This window comes from Crinia signifera, chromosome 3 (genome assembly GCF_055691185.1).
Source record: "Crinia signifera chromosome 3, ASM5569118v1, whole genome shotgun sequence".
In the NCBI taxonomy this organism is placed as follows: domain Eukaryota; kingdom Metazoa; phylum Chordata; class Amphibia; order Anura; family Myobatrachidae; genus Crinia; species Crinia signifera.
Window position 1 is genome coordinate 138,451,819 of NC_139219.1, and position 17,446 is coordinate 138,469,264.

The 17,446-nt window shown below is 44.4% G+C and overlaps 1 protein-coding gene across 1 annotated transcript in view; it reads left to right on the plus strand.

Annotated features, from left to right (window-relative positions):
* The window catches only part of TXLNB (taxilin beta), a 50,299-nt gene extending 40,600 nt beyond the window's left edge, over positions 1-9,699 (plus strand). The window contains exons 7-9 of the mRNA XM_083174932.1: positions 1,652-1,744; positions 6,001-6,096; positions 9,240-9,699. Of these exons, the coding sequence (XP_083031058.1) occupies positions 1,652-1,744; positions 6,001-6,096; positions 9,240-9,692 (642 nt within the window). The 3' untranslated portion in view covers positions 9,693-9,699. The remainder of the gene's footprint in view (positions 1-1,651; positions 1,745-6,000; positions 6,097-9,239) is intronic.
* Positions 9,700-17,446: the final 7,747 nt, after the last annotated feature.

The window sequence follows — 17,446 nt, forward strand, 5'->3', positions numbered from 1 at the left end:
AAAGAACCATCCTCCTAGGCAGACTTTCATGAGACAGGGAATACTTGTTATTATTATTATTACTATTATTATATTATTGTTTATATGTATCATGGCCCATCCTGTGTAAAAATGTGCACAAACGGGATCGGCTGTGATCGACCAGGAAATATCAGCAGAGAACTCAGCTAATTTACTTAGCTGTCAATTTCTCCAGGTTCCTATTTCCCGATGCCGATGTTATTCGTATTTTCCTGCTGAGTTTCACGGCAGACAAATACGAATGACCCTGAAGCATCACACAGATCAATCACATCCGTGTGATGCTTCTCTGTGTAATAATGATGAGAAATAAATATATAATTATTTAAAAAAACTGCATGGTGGTCCCCAAGAGTATAACGAGCCTCAAGTGTAACCTGTCCCAGATGCTGGGACTTGTGGTTCTCCAAGTCCCGGCATGCAGGAAAGGCTTGCTGGGGATTGTAGTTCTAATACAAAACAAAATACCTTATTGTTAATCCTTTTTTTTTTTACACTTTATTGCCATTAGCCCAGTGCAGATCTCCCAGAGGCGCTGGGGACAGTTCCAGGCTTTAGCCCAGGCCAAAGGTGCACTGGAGTGGGGGGACCCCTTAATACCACTCCCCCAGGGAACTGCCAGGGTGTTCATGCTCTGGCCGGGGGAACTTATGTAAAAAAATAATTTTGCCCCCTGTATTTCTGCAACCATCATTGGCTCAAAGAGCCCAGGGCTGGTTACACTCAGGGGAGGGCCTCATGCAGTTTACCGGTAATTAAATTCTTTAATATTTTTTTCTATTTTTACACACATTTTTCATTTCGGATTTTCTGCAGAATTCATAGCACGAATGATAGTAAATTTTCTATCAATGGAGTACTCATTCGTACACCCCAATTTGGCTGAGCTCACCATACAAAAATATGGCAAATCAAATTAATTTGTCTGATAGTAAATTAGCCAGACCCTCGGACCTGGTCGTATTTAACATTGAATGTGTATGAATGGGTGCATCTTCAGAAATTTCCCCCGTTGCTTTATTTTAAAAGTCTAAAGTTATTCATTATGTAAAGGTGTGCCATTTGTTATTTATATTTGTTAAAAGATTTTTATTAAATAATACGTATTAAATCAAATAATCTTCTATCAGCAAAATTGTTTTGTCTACAACTATGAACAATGACAAAATGTTTCACTCATCATTATGCATAGACAGTAATGTCTGCATTAAAACATCATTTTTTTAAAATATGTGCATAACATTGGAGAGTATACCCTCTAAGCATTGTACTAGTGTTCTAATAATCCCCAGTACAGCCCTACAACATAATCATTTGTTCCATTTAAATTGTTTGATGAAAATAAATGAACTCTGGATACTTTGGTACTTCTAGTGACAGTCCTAAAGGGAATTGTTAATTATTATTTCTGAACAGCCTATGTGATCATTAGAAATGCTAAATAGAGGAAATGCGACTGAGGCTTGACAAGAAAGTGGTGTGACTCATAAAAAGTGTTATAGACTATGTCTATTTGCTTGTAGACTCGCCTCTGCTGAATTATTACATTAACAGAGTTTTGACAAATGGCACTACTTTAGTGTAAATTCAACTTACTTTGAAATATTAATTGTTCTTTCCCTGTTGGCAGATTACACTCTACTCTGAACGATTTGATGAATTTCAGAATTCTCTGACAAAAAGCAATGAAGTTTTTGCGACTTTCAAAAAAGAAATGGAGAAGGTAATATTTATTTTACTACATATATATATACCGCAGAGAATAGTAGAATACAGCATGAAAAATGGTTGCGAAGCACCTTTACTACTGTCAGAGCAGTTACACTCATTTGGGCTCCACAGTCTTGACGATGCTTGGCCATGCCCCTATGCGTTTTGTCACACGGACTTCGTCAGAGAGCTCTCTGACAAAGTCCATGTGTGTTTAGTCCCATGTGCATCGTAACGGAGTCGGGAGGTCGGACCGGCTGCACATAAGATTTACTAAATCTTATGTGCAGCCAGGCAGGGGACTCTGTGAGGTGGCTGGCGAGCCGAAGCAGGTAGCAGTGCTCCGGGCAGGTGGAGGCCGAGGGAGCAGGGTTGCGGGGACGCTGCTAGTGGGGCAGAGGCAGCGGATGCTGCGGGGGAAAGTGACACAGAGTCAACAGTAATGGAGAGCCAGGCAGGAGGAGCCGGGAGCTGTCAGTGCTGGAAAAAAAGCCCATACAATGAACGGGCAGCCTGTGATTGTCTGAGCGCTCTCTCAGCTAGTCAGCAATTGGCTGAGAGAGCGCTCAGCCAATCACATGCTGCCCATTTATTGTATGGGCTTTTTTTTCAGTACTGACAGCTCCCGGCTCCCCCTGCCCGGCTCTACGTTTCTGCCGCCTCTGTGTAACTGTCCCCTGCAGCATCCCCTGCCCGCTGCCTCTGCCCTACTAGCAGCGTCCCCTGCCCGCCACCTGGATGTCTGCTGCCCCCTTGCTCCCTCCACCTTGCAGCTCCCCAGGAGTTGCATATGATACATTGCACCAGGCTTCTAGTTGTAATAATGCTTTGCCACGGTTGCCGCCCCTCAAGCTTTCTGGAACGTGGTCAATGATTTTATACTTTAAAGTAGCCATGCCATGCTTCATATTGGCAAAGTGCCTGGCTACTGGTTGTTCGCTAGTCCTAGTGTTAAGGGCCTGTCGGATGGCCTGGCGGTGTTTTTCCAATGTAGTAAAGTCTGCATGGACACAACACAGCGTATACCACAAAATTTGAGGTGCAGATCAATGGCCAGTTGATCTTGTATCTTTTCCCCGAATGTGGATGTAGAATGGTATCACCTGTGGCCATATAACTGCATGTCCGACAGCCTAAACATTTATAGCATCCGTTACGTCTGCCCAAAAATGTTTCTGCCACCATGGGTTTTTTCTTTTTAAACTGTGTGATGTCGGTCTTAACCACCAGGTCCCTAATATTGCGCCCTTTGGTGTAGCAGGGCATGAGACGGGTTTGCTTGAAACATTGTAGCTCAGGGTCAGTGGCCACAATGGGCCAAAGTTCCTTAGCTCTTCTAGATGTCTCACTACTCTTGACCATATATTGGTTGACCCAGGGGAACACTTGTGTTGTTTTCTTTTTCTTTGTTTGGGTCACTAGCTCTATTCTGTTTTTTTGGCGAGCTTTCTGCAAGGCTTGTTGTAATTCCTTGACAGGGTACCCTCGTTCCTTAAATTTGGAAAACATCACTGTAAGTTGTTGATCAAGAGTATCTTGATCACTAGTGGTGCGGCACACACGGATAAACTGGGAATAGGGAAGGCCACGGACTGCAGCTCGAGGATGGAGGCTCTCGTACCGCAACAATGTGTTGCGGTCAGTGGGTTTAGTATATAGGGATGTCTCAATTTTCCCTTTTTCTACCTTCAAGAAAATGTCCAGGAAACAAATTTCTTTTTTACTCTTGTTCAATGTCAGTTTTATGGGACTTTCTGTTTGGCTAGTAGGTCTTCCAGTGCGGATTCCTCCCCAGTCCACAAGACAATCAAGTCGTCTATGTACCGAAAATATATAAAGATGGACTGGGTGATGCTGGGGGATGAAAAAAAGATGTTACACTCCGTCTCCCACATATATGTGTTGGCGAACGATGGGGCCACTGGGGACCCCATCGCACACCCTGTGGTTTGGCGATAAAATTGCTCATCGTACAAGAAATAATTGTGGGAGAGGGTGAAACTCAGTAGCTCTATAAACACATCAACATCAGGACCAGTGTACCTGGGGTTGCCCGTGATAAGCCTCCTCACTGCTGTGAGCCCCGCCTCATGCGTTATGCATGTGTAGAGGCTTGTCACGTCTAAAGTAGCCAACACCAGGTCATCTGGGACTACATCAAGCTCCATCAATCTCTGCAACAACATCCCTGAATCACGTAAATAGGTGAACGTGCCTTGCACACACGGCTGCAAAAATATATCTAGATAAATTGCTAAGGCTTCACACAGTGACCCCTGGCCGATATTATCGGCCAACCAGGGGGGCACCGTGCGTCCTTGTGTATTTTTGGGATGCTGTAAAAAATGGGGACTTTAGGGAACTCCACAAATAATTTGTCCCTGAGAGATTTGGAGATTGTCCCTTCTGTAATGGCCTCATCTAAAATCCCACTCAGTTATTTTTTATAAAGCCAAGTGGGGTCTCTTGGCAACAGTTCATACGTCTCTGAATCACCTAAAAGTCTTTGGCATTGGTGTAGTTTTCCAGACTTTGTATCATGATGGACCCACCTTAATCGGCCCCTCGTATGATGATATCCTGTCTTTGGCTTAATGCTTTCAGGGTGAAGGCTTGTTCTCGGGTCAGGTTGGACTGTGTCGGTCTATCCATAGGTAGAGATTCTGCCTGTTCCAAGAGACGGTTAAAAGTCTTGATGGACGCGTTATGTGTCTGTGGGTCAAAACGAGACCTGGGTCCCAATTTCTGGATCTTAAGGGGTAGGGTAGGGCTTTGAGCTGTTAAAGATTTTTTGGGAAATGTTCTTTTATTTTTAAGGCCCGATGTAGCTTGAAATTATCAAGTTTCCATTGAAACGCATTGCCCCTATTGGTTGGGACAAAAGACAGTCCCTTGCTTAGGACCTGTTCTTCTTCCACCGTGAAGGGAACTGGAGAGAGGTTGAATATTAAACTTGGGCTCTCCGCGGGGGTCTCCCACTTTTTTTGCCTTGTTTTTGCACTTTTTTTGCCTTGTTTGTCTCCCACGGTGGGTCTGCCTCTGCCGGTGGCGAGAGCTCGGGTGTTCACCACTAAAGGGAGAGAACCTGTGCTGGCGGATCCCTTGGCAACTGCCGGAGTCAGCGCAGCAACTTCCGGCATTCAGACATCCGGCGAACGGACGGCGGCGAGGGGAGGCGGCTCTGGAGACGCGGGAAAGCCGGTGGGAGGGGTAAGTTTTGTGTGGGGTATTTATACCACTGTTTGTTCACTTTGCTTTTTGTCCTGAAGACGGGGAAAAAGCAGAAATCAGGCTTCACTCTTGGGCTTACGTGAAGTAAACTTTTAATGTGAGGCGGTCAACGCCGTTTCGGGTGTTACCCCGTCGTCAGGACCAAAATCTCATACAAAGTGAATCAACAAAGTGCAGTGCTTAAATAACAAACTTACATTTAGATGACCCTCTGATCTGTTCCATCACCCGGCCGGGGCTGCCGTCATCTACTATATACAGTATATATATGTATATATTCTGATACATTAGTTTTTTGTTTTTGTAAATAAAAGTCATTCAAATTCATAACAAAAGTTTGTTTTATTTTTATATACAAAAAAAAGTATGAAAATGGGGTCGTTTTCTTAAAACCCGTAATTTCATTCTGATAGCTACAAAAGCCAACTTTTTGGGTAAAACTATTGTTTCTTTAATTAGTAATGTGGAAGAAATAAAAATCAGATATGAAGAACCCAGAATTCATGTTGACCATTGTTATTACTATTATAATTATTATTAGTGACAACACTAAAATGCTTGTTGCTATATGATTATGTGCAGGGAAAATAGAAACAAGCACAATAGCACTGAAACAAGTCAAAATCAACAAGTGCAACAGTTATACATAAATACAACAATAACAAAAGTTTAATTTATTATTCCATATTTATATGGAACTATATAATGTTGCAACACCTATAAATTAAATAACATCTAATAAAATGAATAGTGAAAGTTTATGTAACAATTTATATTTGGCAAGACAAAGGCATTTTTACTGCAAGATACATCAGGCAACTCACAAAGACTTGACAGCCTTGTAAAATATTAATGTTACAATACATTCTCTCTTTGAACAGTAGACATAAAACGTAATTACCTTTGTCAAAATACAGTGATCAGTTCAGCAGAGACATTTATTTTCCTCTGACACCTTGTTCATTTTATTTTTGCACCATCTAGTCATTTGCTTTTATGATTATGTGCTAACTGGAATTTGTGTTCTAAATTTGCTAGATGACAAAAAAGATGAAGAAACTTGAAAAGGATACGAACACATGGAAAACGCGATTTGAGAATTGTAATAAGGCGCTGCTGGACATGATTGAAGAGGTAGGAGATTGTACAGTATATCATCACTGACCAGTACAGCAATGGTCTTATGGCTTTTCTTTGATCTATACTGAAAATACTGTGACAGCTTTGTTTATACAGCTATGGTCAGAACAAACTTTATATGACTCATACACATCATATATCATAATATACTGTATTCAATCCTGGCTCCCAACAGTCAGGAGCCTGGCCCCTTTTCTGTCTGCTTGCCTGTTTATTGGTAGGTGAGAATCAATGTCCCGCCTGCTGATCAGCTAAAAGTCTGCAAAAACAGCCGTGGTCGACAATCCACAGGCGTTTTTTGGCAAAATGGGCCCAACTGCTATTAAAGTTGGGTCCATTCTGACGAGATGCCGCGTCATTGCTGTCGGAAAAGACATCACTGAATAGGAGCCCACCGTTATTCCCCCCATCAGAAATAGAGGCGGGGATTGAATACTCACAAAGTGAAATTAGAGGGTTAAGACAAAGACAAAGAAAATGACTAAGAGCTGATTCACAATCACGTCCAATATGTGGCTGCTCTTAGAGGTACAGTATGTATAAATGGGTTGTTCAATGTGAAGTGTCAGAATACATATATGGCCTTCCAACTTGCATGCACAAGTCTGGCGCAAGAATCTCAACATCAATAAGGATGCCAACACCATAATCCCAACTGCTGACATCCCAAATGTAATTGTGCAGGATGGGCTAGCATTAGGCACGATCAGGGTAGTTAGGTTTAGGCTGCGGAGAGGGATGGTTATGTTTATGCTGCAGAGTGGAAAGGTTAGGTGTAGGCACTAGTGGGAATGGTTAGGGTTAGGCTGTGTGGGAAAGAGTTAGGCTGGTTTGAGTTGGGGGGGGGGGCATGGGGAAGGGTTAGGGATGCCACTGGCATACCGTCCGCTGGTCATCCGTATGTATCCCCAGTTTAGCAAGTAAGGTGATTGTGTTGGTTCAAGAGGGTGGAATTATAAAAGCTCTTGAATGATGTAGTCACCAACACTGCAATATGCTGAGAGAGCAACATAGATTTGAACCCTTTGAGTGCCAAGTGAATTTGTCAAAATTGGTGTTAAACTTGCCAAGCAAACATTTTTATGTATCATAAGGACGTTTTTACCTTTTATAGGAAATAAAATACATTTTGAAACAACATTTTTTATTTGAATTCATATAACAAATGTGAGAGTCACTGACATTTTTAGCTGATATTTTGCATATCACTCACACAACAGTTGGCACTCAAACGGTTAATTACACTTTTGATTGAACAAATTATAGAATTCCCCAACACATACTCACTCATGCACACACACACACACACACACACACACACACACACACACACTACTATGTCATTTCAATTCAAAATTATAATAATTTTTTTCAGTTTGTCTTAAACTTGCCCCTCCAATGGTTTGAGTGAGAACTACAGACAGAATAGATTTAACATCCCATTTTTATTGTGTAACAACTATAATACTGACTGCCATCTGTTCTCATTGACAATGGGCTGCCATGATCATAAAGTGGGAAATATGAGCTTTATATTTTTAATACTAAATAAACAGTTAGAATTGCACTGATGCTAGGTATATGGAATACAGTGTCAATACAGTGTCAGCAGTCTATGGGGGAGATTCTCTAAGAATCTCCGCCCCCCTTTGCCGCCCATCGCATTTATAATTATCGCATATGTTCTAACATATGCGATAATTATAGCAAAGGACAGCTCTTGCGTTAAGAGCTGTCCTTTGCGGTGAGAGTCGCCGGGTCCCAGCAGGTCCCGGCGGCTCCCCCCTCCCTCCCACACCCGGCGCTGCTGCTTTGCCGGGCTCTCCTCCTACCTGCACCCGGAAGAGGATCAGTGCAGGGAGGAGGTCACAGGTCCGGGCAGCACAGCTCTGTGCTGCCCGGACACAGGTGAGGGGGCGATGCGGGGCGGCGGGGGTCTGTGCCGGGTGGCGGGGGGTCGTTGCGGGGTGGCAGTGGGATGCGGTAGAAGCCCATTGGCTTCTATGGGGCATTGCCAGATTTTTCTGGCGATGCCCCCCCGCCGGTAACTCGGCGGGGGATGCTTACAGCATCCCAAAATGCGATAAAAACCCCGATAGCGGCGTTTTAACCGCATTTCTTGTTTAGAGAATCTCCCCCTATATATCCATGAACAAGCAACATTGGACACCATGGACAGTATATTGGTTAGCATTACTGCCTCACATCACTTAGGTCATAGGTTTGATTCCCAGCCTGTATATCTGGGTACTCCAATTTCAACCCACACAAAAATATACTGAAAGGTTAATTGGCTCCCTACAAAATAAACCCAAGTGTGTATGTATGTGCGTGTACATGCAGTAGGGAATATAGACTATAGGGGTAAATGTAGGAAGCAGTGATACGGGTGGAGAAGTTGCCCATGGCAACCAATCAGCTGCTCTGCATAATTGTATAGTATGCAAGTTATAAATGTTACCATGGGCAACTTCTATACTGGCTCACTTCTCAGCTGCTATCACTGTTTGATACATTCACCTCACTCTCTCCACTGGGGCAGGGACTGATGTGAATGACCAAATATACTCTGTAAAGTGTTGTGTAATATCTGTTCTATATATAATTAACAAGTAATACATAAATATATGAAGCAATTCAGCACAGGTGCAATGGCTGTAAATAATGAATATTCATGTTCAATTCCAATGCTGTACGTTTTTTAAATTATTATTATTATTATTATTATTATTATTATTATTATTATCAAACATGTATTTATCCGGTACTTTATTGTATGGTTTTATTGTTACATTGTTGTGATTTAAATATTGATCTATAATGGTGTATTTATAGTGAGATTAGTCTATTAGAGACATGTTGATAGTATATACAGACATAGGGCCAGGTGTACTAAGCTTCAAAAGTGATCAAATGGAGAGTGATAAACAACCAACCAATCAGCTCCTGCCTGACATTTTCAAACACAGTGTGTGACATGGAATGTAGGAGCTGATTGGCTGACTGTTTATCACTCTCCATTTTATCACTTTTGAAGCTTCGTTCATCTGGCCCTTTATTATTAATAGATTCATACTTTTGATTGGCTAAATAAAACATCATGTAAAAGTTACATGTCTATTGTTGTCTTGTTGCAGAAAACGATGAGGGCCAAAGAATATGAATGCTTTGTGGTAAAAATTGAGAGGCTGGAAAAACTTTGCAGAGCACTGCAGGAGGAGAGGCTTGAACTATACCAAAAAATAAAAGAAGCTAAGACTCACAATGAGGAAGAGGAGGAAGAAGATGCAGCTGGTGAGAACCATGACACTGCTGCGCGTGATGAAAGGTCTATCACAGAGCCGTCTGTAATTGATGAAAAAATCATCAGAGATCTAGAAACAGCTTTTATGGTGACCCACCGCCTGGAGGAGGCAGCGGAAGGAAGCAGCCTGGAGTGCCCACAACCGGAAGGTGGCAAATTGGATACAGAGGAGAAACCTGCACAGCCATTGCAAGGTGCAACCGGCCCAGATCCCACCAAACAGAACCCTTCAGAGGAAGGAAAACAGCAAACCCCAATAAACGATAATATGGAAGATGTAGACTAAGCCTAAATTGCAAACTATACTATGTCAAAGTCCATATAGTTATCCTCTTCATCAATGCTAGACATCCAAAGGCAAAGTTCCAAAGAATGCATGACTAAATGTAAGCAATAGCCAGGCCAAATGATCTCAATGCCTTTGCATTAATACAGGGGTTGTCCACCTTCAAATGACTTTGATATTTATTTTGTATTGCATAGGCTCACCTGCAACGCATACTATATACAGTAGGTTGCTTCATCCTTTCTGGCTTTTTTCTGTACTTTTCAGAAGCCACCTGTCTATATTTTTTGCACTGGGTTACACCGTAGCTGTGCTGTGATTTCTACATTTAACAATGTTTGGTACTTGTTTAGTTTCACGGCGGCAGCGTCTCAGTCTCAGTCGCAGCAGCATCTGTGTCCCCTTGCGGGGCTCGCTTCGCTCGCCACGCTATCTAATATCAACTCCATGCCAATGTTGATAGTGGGGGTATGAACTATTCACATTGGCATGGACTTTATTTTAGAAAGTTTGCCGAGCGCCGAACCCGGAGGTAGCGAGCGGCCATGCTGCCGCCGTGAAACTAAACAAGAACCCAATGTTTTATCTACATACGAGCACTGTGATTCGCCCAAAGTCATTTAATGTTCCCGATGTCATAACCATGGGGGATGCAGACAGCTTTCCGGATGGTGACATAAAAATACTGATTCCTTTCGCAATGACTGGAAGTCAAAAGTAAAATTATCATGCAGCACCCAACTATTATAAATGAGATACTGAGTCAGCAGTACAGACAGTCTCCAGTGGCAGCCCAACATCTCTGGCAAAGGTGGGCACTCTCCTGTAGTAATGTAATTGGAGAATTTCCTGAAAAGCCATGCCCCCATAGTGATTTTAATGGGGGATGCCCCATGAGACCATGCCCCTTCCTTCAAGGCTAGTCTACCTCTGGCCATGAAAAGGGGTAGGGGGAGGGTGTGCAAGCAGAAGATCCAATCATAAGCTGCTGTCTTTAATTGTGGCCTACGGTTGGTCCTCCCACTCACTCTCCAAGCAGTGGAGGAGCCAGGAAAATAAATTGTACTCAATTCTCTTGATAGGGTCAGATAAAGAAACTAAGGGGGTGATTCTGGTTGACTCGCTAAATTCTCTGCTTAGCGAGCCAACTAGCGCCACCAACTAGGTGAGCGAATACCCCCACCCCCACCCACCCCCCCCACCCACCCCCCCCCCAATGACATTCGATCATCCCCGCTGCATCCAATTGCAGGGGAGTGTACGGAGAAGAATCATTCGATGATCACCGCCCATCGAACGATTTTTCCCTGTTCGCAAATATAAGTCAGTCTTGACTGACCTATATTGGCGGTGTCTGGTTCGAGAATGGGGCGGACGGCTGATGTCCTGTGGCATCAGCCGTCCGCCCCCATCAGGCAGCTGCCCACCTGTGTTCGCATGAGGATGCTCAGCATTTTCCTGGGCCTTATTTTCCTAGAGGCTTTTGTAGCTATAAGGCTTTTTATTTAGTTCACTGTGACACTAATGACAGCAAACTTGGGAAGGGCAAGAAAATAACATGCTGATATTATTACAGAACATATGGTTTGGTTTTCATGTGAAATAAATGGAAAAATATAAAAAAAATAACATTTATAATTTTGGCATTGATTGTTTTTTAACAGTTGTATATTAAATTTAAAACAATACTTTGTGGTTTGTGGACAAAAGCAATGTTTTAACTAGATTTATTTAAAATCCTAGACTTTTTATGATTTTTGAAAATACAGATGACATTTCATGATTGTAATGATGGATTGGTGATAACAGCTTATAGCGGTTAAAGAAAACCCTTATTTGAAAAGTTGTGTCCATGTAGTTATTATAGTAGTGATATGTGTAGATTACATAGCACATATTTACTGGGCTATTTCACTATCATTAACATTGTTCATTTGAAATTCTTATTACAAAAAATAGCAGAGTAGTATATTTTCTTTATGAAGGGGCTACATTTAGGAGCAAACCAAACTAGTGTGTCAAATCCATGTTGCACTGCAGGGGGGCAGATCTGAAATGAGTGAATATTTGTAAGAGATGTGTCCAAGCTCAAATCTAGGTACTTATGTAATATCTGGGTTCCCGTTTTTCTTATGAGACCGCGTCCCCTCGCCACGCTTCGGGCACGGTGGCTCGCTGCGCTCGCCACACTATATAAATTCAACTCCATGCGTAGTTGGATAGTAGGGGTATGAAAAAATGGGGTGCATTTAACATGGGAGTCCAGATAATACATAAGTACCCAAATCTAAATTGCAGTGTACAAATAAATCTGTCCAGGATCATGGCTGACAACCAATATTTAACCCACATGCAATAAATTAATGTACTGGTGCCCCTTGCGATGCAATAAGATTTGCCCAGTTAAAAAGACTAATTTTTTTGCTTTGCTCCAAATGCTGAATAAGCCTCTAATTAATTCTACAATGAACGTCAGAACAGCAAGCAAAATGAGCTTCTTAAACCAAATGCTGCATACTAACCCTACCATTACAGCAAGCATCTCATATAGGTGGGACAAAAACAGCCAATTTTACAAAACACATAATTTACTAATAGTACACCATCCTAAAATGTTCGGATAATCACTGTAAATAAAATATATTTTGGCCTGGGGTATTAACTATTAGGAAAAGCGCTAAACACTTGTAAAGGCCCATATACACTGGGCAACTTTGAGCTGGAAGTCGCTCAAAAGAGCAGGTTTGAGCAGTTTTCAGCTCAAAGCCGCCCAGTGTGTATGCCTCGGTGATGAGCGGTGGGTGCTGCTGTGCGCTCCTGCATAATCGTCGGGAAAGCCGCTCATCTGCTGGTTATACCAGCAGATGAGCGGCTTTGAGGACAGCTTTGCATAGCTCTGTGCTATGCAAAGCCGTCCTCCCCCCATCCGTCGCACCGGGCAGTGTGTATGTACTGAGCGGCTTTGCCCCCAGTGATGAATGTGATCATCGCTGTCCATACACGCTGGGCATAGTCGCCCAGTGTGTATGGACCTTATGTAGTGAGCAGAGTGGCTTTGTAACAATCTTCTACACTTTGTTTTTAATTTGGCCTCCTCCATCTCTGTCGTCACACGAAAGCTGTGACCCATGTAGCAGTCAAATTTATACCTTTTTCAGACATACTACCCATGGGTTACAACCCAGTACGATCAATTGCAGGTGCTCAGGGACCAGAACTGAAATCTGCGGAAGACCCTTTCAGACATACACGAGTCCTCGGTGGTCCTCAGTCCTCAGTAAATCTACAGTGTGGTAGACCCAGCGGCGGCTGGTCCACAAAACTTGTGTCAGCTGTTGATAATGTTAGTCTTATTGTTTGGGTTATAACATACCCTTTATCCACTAGTTTACCCTAGAGTCCACTTGCCAAACCTTTGATGTATATACAAGCATGCATGCCCTGGTATGCAACTTAAACCATAATATACATTGCATATGGTGTTAGAGTACCATATGGACGGTGGTTCCGGGCAGTGAAGAGGGATCCAAACAACAAAATGTAGAAAAGTCCCAAGGCGCTATAAGTTCTTGCAGCCTCAATTCCAAAAGGAGGACCACTTGGTAATCCTCGCTTGCAAGTACTCCCGAACCAAAGAGGAATTGAAGGAGCTTGACTTGTGTGTTCAATTATATGATTTTCTCAGGATCATGAAAAAACTAACAAAAAATGTGTATAAGTGACACAGAGTAAAATATAAATATGATGGGGTGGAGTGTTTCCCAGAAAAAAATATCAGACCAAAACTCACAATGCAGTGATGTGATTAAAGTGTGTAAAGGTATCTTTAATGGGTGCACCAAATGTGATTGATATCAAATAAGTACCAAATGGAGTTAGAAGTGGTCTGCAGTGCGTACCGTACTCACTGATTAATCAGGAGATTTAAAGCATACAAAGGTATCTTTAGACAGTTACATCCATATACGGCAAGCCCATAATCAATATCAATAGCCAAGATAACTGCGTACCATACCCACTGCAAATGCAGGTGTGATACACATATAATGGTAGCTTTGTGGAGATAGTCCCCTTGAAGTCCACTCTCAACTTTAACCCCACGTTTGGAGATGGTATACCGGAAAACAGAGAGGAGGACCGGTCTCAGTTAAAAATAATTTAATAAAAAATGCCTGTAGTGTGGCCAAATAAGCCACAAATACAGAATAAAAACAAAGAACAATAATTCACTTATCTTCCAACATGTTTCGGCGGTCCCAGCCAGCGTAGCTCGCCATCGTGCCCGCAGGGGGCTTTGTTGTGCTTGCCCCTCTGTCAGAGTCCGGCCAGTCGGGATCCCGATGTCGGGACCATATACCCCACCTTAATAAAGAAAGGTAGGTTTCATGTGCATTTATCTTTATTCTAATAAATACCTTATAATGATTTATAGGAGAATAGCTAATAAAAATTTACTTGCTAGTTAACGAAAACCTTTTAACTCTATAAGTTATGTTTGTGACATATGTAAATCCGAAGATATGTACTCAAAGACAGGTAACAAGGGTGGTTCCATATTATAAAGAGAGGCTTATATGTTTCCCTCAGGGTAGAACTACCCATGATGCCAGGGGCGGATTGGGAATTAAAACCAGCCCGGGAAATGTCTTGAGGCAGCCCCGGGGAGGGGGGGGCGGAGCCATAAGTGCCCGAATTTTCTGGGGGTGGGGCCTACCAAGATTGAGGTGTGGCCTATTTCAATGATGTCACGCCCCATTTTTTACGCTGTGGGGGAATGACTAGTGGCTCTCTGAGCTGTTGGCTATTTCCCCAGACCCTTAGACTGCAGATTAGGCGCATGGGAGGGGGGACGCAGGGTGGCGTAGAATGCTGGGCGGGGAGATGCAGGGTGGCTGAGGACAAATGGAGGGAGGCATAGGACGCAGATTGTGAGGGGGACATGGTGGCACAGGATGCAGGGTAGGAGGGGGAACGCAGAGTGATAGAGGATGCAGGGAGGGGAGTCGCAAAGTGGTGGAGGATGCAGGGAGGGGAGACGCAGAGTGGCGTTGGTTGCATGGTGGCAGAGGATACAGGGAGGGGGGACGCAGGGTGGCGTAGGGTGACAGAGGGGAGACGCAGAGTGGCATAGGATGTGGGGTGGCGAAGGATTCAGGTAGGGAGGGGGGAAGCAGGGTGGGTGGGAGTATGCAGGGTGGCGTGTATATATATATATATATATATACACACACACACACACACACACACACACAATTCAAGGAATAATGGTACCCCAGAGATGCTAGTAAAATAATTTTACTCATCTTCCCGCCGCCATTGAGACCACACTGCAACAGCCAGCTATGTGCACTTCCAGTTACTGGCTTCCCAGGATGAGCTGCATGGGGGGATAAAGATGGTGAGTATCTGTAAACATCTTGCTGTAGGAAGGTAGCCTGATGAAGGGGGTTACACCTGAAAGCTTGAATAATAATAGAATTCCACCTTTGAAACTCTTTTACTAACGCCTCTGGAGGTCCATTATTCCATGGTTTAGTGCATTTATTATCTATTGGACACTGGAATCTATCTATCTCTCTCTCCTCGACACCCCTCACTCTCTCCTATCAACCCGACGCCCCTCACTTCATCCTTCTATCATCCCTACACCTCAGTGGCGTAAAGAAGGCTCCGCAGTCCCAGCGGTGGCAGGGTGGGAGCAGGTGCACCTGGGGCGCAGGTTCACGACGCCAGAGGTGAGGATACACTCTCCTCCTCTGACCACTACACTGCACCTTACATCTGGCTACAGGGAGCCTGGAATAGATAAGACAGCAGCGCGGCGTGAAAGCTGGAAGGGCAGTGGGCAGGGTGGAAGGCAGTCTGTGTGAGTACGCAGTGTCAAAGCGCTCCCCCTTCCACCCTGCCTGCTGCCCTTACAGCTTGCATGCCGCGCTGCTGCTTATCAATTCCAGGCTCCCTGTAGCCAGTCGGGCTGTGACTGGCTGGGTGAGTGGGGCTGCCTGCTATACGCTGGCATCAGCGTAAGGTGCAGTACGGGAGGGCGTACAGTTAGCAGGATTGCGGGAGTGCAGAATTTACTGTCTTTCTGCCTGCCGCGCCGCTCCTAGCCACAGTGATCAGATAGGCTGTCTGATCACTGTGGCCAGGAGCAGCGCGGCAGGTGAAAAACAGGGTCAGGACACTGTAAGAAGGAGGGGGGGGTGCCAAGCCAGCCACCGTCCCCTGATCCTGTGCAACGCTGCTTGCTCCGCCAGCTAGTTGCTGGCATTTGAAAAAATAATAATCACCGAATATTGCGGAGCCTGCGAAGTATCCTCCGCAGTCCGGGTGGGGGAGGGGGGGGGGGGCAGATTTTTTTTGGGCAGGGGGAGCGTAAATTCTAGTCACGCCACTGCTACACCTCTCCTTCCATCTCTCAACCCTGTACCTCTCACTCCATCCATAATCCCTATAACTCTCCATTCCTTTGTCACCCCCTCACCTAGTTTTCTAACCTGGTGCATCTCTCAGTTAATGCTTCTTTTTCACCTGTCAATCAAATCCTAATCACATGTTCCTGCAGCCAGCTGGCTCCCACCCTCTGAGTCCTCCCCATGGTCAGTGGTCACTTACCCTTCTCCATAGAGCCATAGACTCACATCCTCCTCCCTGCAGGCACAGCCAGCGGATTCTGACCTTCCTCCCTGCAGGCACAGCCAGCGGATTCTGACCTTCCTCCCTGCAGCCACAGCAAGTCGGCTCCCAACCTCCTCCTCGCAGCCACAGCCAGCCGGATCCTGCCCTCCTCCCTGCAGCCACAGTTCCAGGTGCACTCAGGCGACTTCCACAGAGAGGTGAGCCTGCAGCCAGCAGCCAGGGAGGAGCGGGTGACGCGGCCATTGCACACAATGGGGGGAGGGGGGCACCCGGCACCCGAGTCCCAGCCGTCCTGCAAGTACCGCAGGAGAGCTGTGTGCTGCCGCGCATGCTCACCAGCGCTCCCGCGGCCAATTTAAGTCTGGGTGACCCAGGGCTGGCTGCGGCCATGTTTGAAGAGGGCACAGTGCTGCGGCCGCGGTCCGCGGCCACTAAACGCGTAGATGGCGGTCCGCGGCCCAGCAGGGAGTGTGAGCAGCCCCAAATGACCGTAATTGAGCCGGCCCACCGGGAAAATGCCCGGTTTCCCGGTGGTCCAATCCGCCCCTGCATGATGCAGAAAGTGTATTGGGGCATAAGTAGCCAACCTGGTCTGCTGGTCTGTATGCCACAGGTACCTCCTCCCCTGCACTCTGACACCCACTGCCTCCCGCTGTCACTCTCTGCCTCTCCACATTAACCATTGGTAAGGCAGAGGAGGCGGGCTCAAAGTAATTTTTTGCACCTGAGCCTTGCATTCACACGTTCTGGGTTTACCTTTACTACTGGTGTGTTCATAGTATTAGAACATACAATGTGACACCAATGTGATGCTGTTGGATAAAGTAGAAAAATATTAGTCTATAATGTTGCTATGTTACACTGATCATATTATAAGAAAAATACATATTTCAGTAAAACTCATTGTTATTATATATTTTAGGTGAACAAATTAGCCAAAAAGAGAAAACTTGAAAACATTATGAGTTTATGAATTAAATAAAGTACTTGGAAGTTGTACCGCTATATATATATATATATATATATATATATATATATATATATATATATATATATATATATGTTTGTAGAAAGGCACTCACTAATACTCCATATCTGGTGCTGTTGCCATCCGT